This window comes from Panthera tigris, chromosome X (genome assembly GCF_018350195.1).
Source record: "Panthera tigris isolate Pti1 chromosome X, P.tigris_Pti1_mat1.1, whole genome shotgun sequence".
Classification (NCBI taxonomy): Eukaryota; Metazoa; Chordata; class Mammalia; order Carnivora; family Felidae; genus Panthera; species Panthera tigris.
In genome coordinates this window covers 108,089,191-108,093,267 of record NC_056677.1, presented here as the reverse complement: position 1 = coordinate 108,093,267, position 4,077 = coordinate 108,089,191, and the positions used below count along the sequence as shown (strand labels likewise).

General features: G+C 42.2%; 1 protein-coding gene across 1 annotated transcript; it reads right to left on the bottom strand.

Annotated features, from left to right (window-relative positions):
* Positions 1 to 359: 359 nt before the first annotated feature.
* On the bottom strand, positions 360 to 1,286 carry LOC102959786 (olfactory receptor 13H1). The gene has a single exon (XM_007085452.1). It carries the CDS (start codon positions 1,284 to 1,286, stop codon positions 360 to 362), a length of 927 nt encoding a protein of 308 aa, XP_007085514.1.
* Between the last annotated feature and the right edge of the window lie 2,791 nt (positions 1,287 to 4,077).

Below are 4,077 nucleotides of genomic sequence, written 5' to 3'. Positions count from 1 at the left end.
TCTTTGTCCTGTTTTCCAACTTCAGTTATGTCTTGCTTCCTGCTAACAGTCACAGGAGATTCTCTTGCTACTTATGTCTCTGCTGTTAGTGAGGAAATGATTCTGATAAGCTGATTTACCTAACGTTAAGTGACCTAACTGGTGACCACTAACATGTTATATGTAAAGAAAGAGTAAAAATAATGCCTCTAATGAAAACTCAAGTCTTGGTAGGGATAATGTTTTGGGGCGGGAGGACGTCCTGAAGCTTCTCAAGTGATAACCACCGACTCTACCTAGGGGAAAGTCAGACCCTTTAAACAATTTTCACCATCAGTGAGGATGTAAACTTATTTCAGAAGTTTAGGAACAAAGAAGGCTCATGTCCTTTTTGCCATAATTTTCCTCATTGCCCCTTTAACATCCTTGTTCCTCAAGCTATATATTAGGGGGTTCAGCATGGGTGTCAGAGCCCCATAAAGCACTGAAATAAACTTGTTCTGGTCAGGGGATGACTTGGACTGAGGTTTCATATACATGGAGATGGCTGCCCCATAGAAGATTATCACCACAGTCAAATGAGAACCACAGGTGGAAAAGGCCTTGAGCCTACCCCGGACTGAGCGAATCCTTAGGACAGTAGTGGCAATTCGGATATAGGAGAGAAGAACAAATCCAAAGGGTAGGAGCAGGGTGAAGATACCTGTGGTGAGGATCATAAGCTCATTGAGGCTGGTATCAGAACAGGCCAGCTCAAGGAGGGAAAGAATCTCACAGACAAAATGGTTGATGACATTAGCTCCACAGAAGTGAAGTGGCAGGGATATGATGAGCATAGCAGTGAGCACAAGTGATGCCCCCCATGAGGTAGCCACCAGCCAGACACACACTGGGCCATTCATGATCATGGAATAGCGCAGGGGATTGCTGATGGCAATCATACGATCATAGGCCATGACAGCCAATAGGAGGCACTCTGCTGTGGCCAAGACCAAGGAGACACTCATTTGGGTCAAACATCGTCGGTAAGAGAGGTAGGGATGGGTAGAGAAACAATGCACCAAGGCCTGGGGCATGGAATTGGTTCCATAGCAAAGGTCTAAGAAAGACAGATTAGTAAGGAAGAAGTACATTGGAGTGTGCAGGTGGGGGTCAATGTAGATAAGAAAGATGATAAGTCCATTCCCAAACAATGTGCTGAAGTATGTTATCAGCACCAATGTGAAAAATGTGACTTTCCACTCAGGATAGTTAGAGATTCCAATAAGAAGAAACTCAAAAACCGCTGTAGCATTATCCGTGGCCATTCTTCCTGTTGGCCATTCAGTGGATGAGTGCCAATGCAGTTGCTTAATTTCACCTAAAAGAATGAGAATAAAGATGGAGGGATGGTGTGAGAAAAGCGGAAGTAATTAAAGTGAAAAGGATCATTTTCTGTCCTTTTCAAAAGGTAAGGAATACAAACGGGATATCTATAATGAGAACAGAGGCAAAGCTAGAAATTTCCTCCTTCCCTTGGAAAACAGCAAATTCCCCATCCTTTTGAAAATAGTTATATGAACAGTTCTCCATCCCTCTTCCACCAGATACCTTCTTGGGCTTTTTTTTTTTTTTTTTTTTTTTTTCAAGTAAGAGAGGAAAGGGAAAGGGAGGCCATCTTCCTGCTTCTCTTACTTGTTCACCATTTTCCCAAACTGAACTTCAGTCAGCTTATGTTACTAATCTCCACAAAGAGGGTACCTTCTGAGTCTTAGCTAAAATGTTGCTTGTTCTTGTGTCTCTTGGTCACTCCTAAATTGTTCATGCCTCCATTTTCCCATTGTGCCAGTGTCTACCACAGTGCTTGATATAAACTGCTGAAAAATACTTCTTTGATCTGAATTGATATTATGTAAATGGAGTATTTCATGGGATCTTTGAGGTCTGTGAAAACTTGCTACTATTCCTGGCTGGAGTTTTCCAGCTTCTCCTGTGTTTTTTGTGCTGTTGTTGCTGAGCACCAGTTAGGAGCATGAAAATCGAACATGATGTTTCTAAAAGAATGGGCGGAGGGGCGCCTGGGTAGCTCAGTTGGTTGAGTGTCAGATTCTTGGTTTTGGCTCTGGTCATGATCTCAAGATTCGTGGGTTCAAGCCCCATATCAAGCTCCGTGCTGACAGCATGGAGCCTGATTGGGATTCTCTCTCCCTTTCTCTGGTTCTCTCTCTCTTTCTCTCTCTCTCTTTCTCAAAGTAAATAAAATAGGGTCACCTGGGTGGCTCTGTCTGTTAAGCATCCGGCTTCAGCTCAGGTCATGATCTTGTGATTCGTGGGTTGGATCCCCTCATCGGACTCTGTGCTGACAGCTTGGAGCCTGGAGCCTGCTTCGGATTCTGTGTCTCCCTTTCTGTCTGCCCCTCCCCTGCTCATGCTCTGTCTCTGTCTCTCTCAAAAATAAATAAATCTTTAAAAAATTTTTAAAAAATCAGAGTAAATAAAATTAACTTGAAAAAAAAAAGTGTGGGTGGTAAGGAGAGGGCTTAGAATGACCAGCCTATCTGAAAAGGATTTCACTTTCCACCCTACCACTCTTTTTCCCCTCAGTTTATGTTTTTCTTGTCGTACATTCCAATACCTGAAATTATATTAATAGTTTTATTACTTGTTTATTATTTGTCTCCCACTCAGCTATAAATTTACTGAGGACTGGGACCTTGTCTGCTTTGTCTACTGGTGTACCTCGTATGGTACCTGGGGCATCATAAGGACCTGATAGATATTGAGTGAATAAATATATATTTACAGTCATAGGCAGTCACAAATATTATCCAGATTCTACCTTCTCTTGCTGCCTGGAGTGCCGTCCTTTATTCCAAACCATCGCCATTACCACCTGAATTTTGTCAGTAACTTCCTTATTGGTTTCCCTGTGTCTGGCCTTGCCCCCATTCAGTTCAAGTGATTCAGTTAAATCGTAAGTCAGGTCAGGTCACTTTTCCATTAAAAAATTTCCGCAACTTCCCATCTTAACCTAATTGAACACCAATCTCCTTGTTATGACCTGTCAGCCCCTACAGGGTTTGCCTCCCAATTACCTCTCTGACCCCAGCTCCTATTGCTCTTTTCCCCACTCTCGTTGCTCTAGTCACACTGGCCTCTTCATTGTTCCATAAATACTCCCAGTGCATCTCTTTATCCCTTTCTCAGAGTCTTTGCTCTCTTCCATCGTGTTGCTCCATATTTATGAAACCCAGATCCTTGCATGGCTTACCATCTTACTTCTCTCAGGTCTTTATTCACAGGGCGTCTTTTTAGTGAGTCCTTTATTGACCACTCTGTCTAAAAGTTCATTTCTACCTCCTGGAACTTTATACCCTTCTTTCCTACATTTTTTTTCTCCTTAGAATCATAATTTCCAGCACGTGGTATATTTTGTCTATTAATTGTGTTTATTGATTGTCTCTTTTAATTAGAATGTACACTCAAGCTCAACAAAGTCAGGGACTTTGCCCGTTTGGCTTACTGCTGTATGTCCCAAACTTAGAATAGTGCCTGGTACATAGAAGGTAGTCAAGAATGATTTGATGAATGAGTGTGTGAATGGAGCTCTTTGTTCCATATTATAAGACAACCTCTCTTTCTCCATCTGCTTCTTCCCTTGACATTGAGGTTTATATGCCAAGAGCTCCTGAATGTATATGTGCTTCTTCATGAGAGTAACTCGCCCTTCTCTTTCTAATCCCTTCCTTGAAGTTTCTGCTACTCACTGGCTATATGTCTGGATAAGTTTCTTCCCCTCACTGGCCTAAATTTTCATTTGCAATCCAGTTAAACTAAGTGATCTGTAAGAGCCCGTCTAGTTCTAACATGCTAAGATTCTCTCATTTCCCTCAGCTAAAATGAAGACAAAACAAAACAAACCTTAACACTCCCCACAACAAGAGGAACCTGCTAGATTTTTCTCCATTGTTGGAGAGGCATGTGGACTGGAGGAGGAGTTTGATAAGGGATGGAATTTCTCTAACCATCTAAAATGTGAGACTCCCCTGTCCTTAAAAGTCTTTAGCAAACAAGACTCCATAACTCCCCACTTCCCTGTGCCGGCCTCTAAGAACTTAT

What these genes read in the sequence shown, in the direction of transcription:
- LOC102959786 (XM_007085452.1), bottom strand. Translation starts at nt 1,286, where the DNA reads ATGGCCACGGATAATGCTACAGCGGTTTTTGAGTTTCTTCTTATTGGA.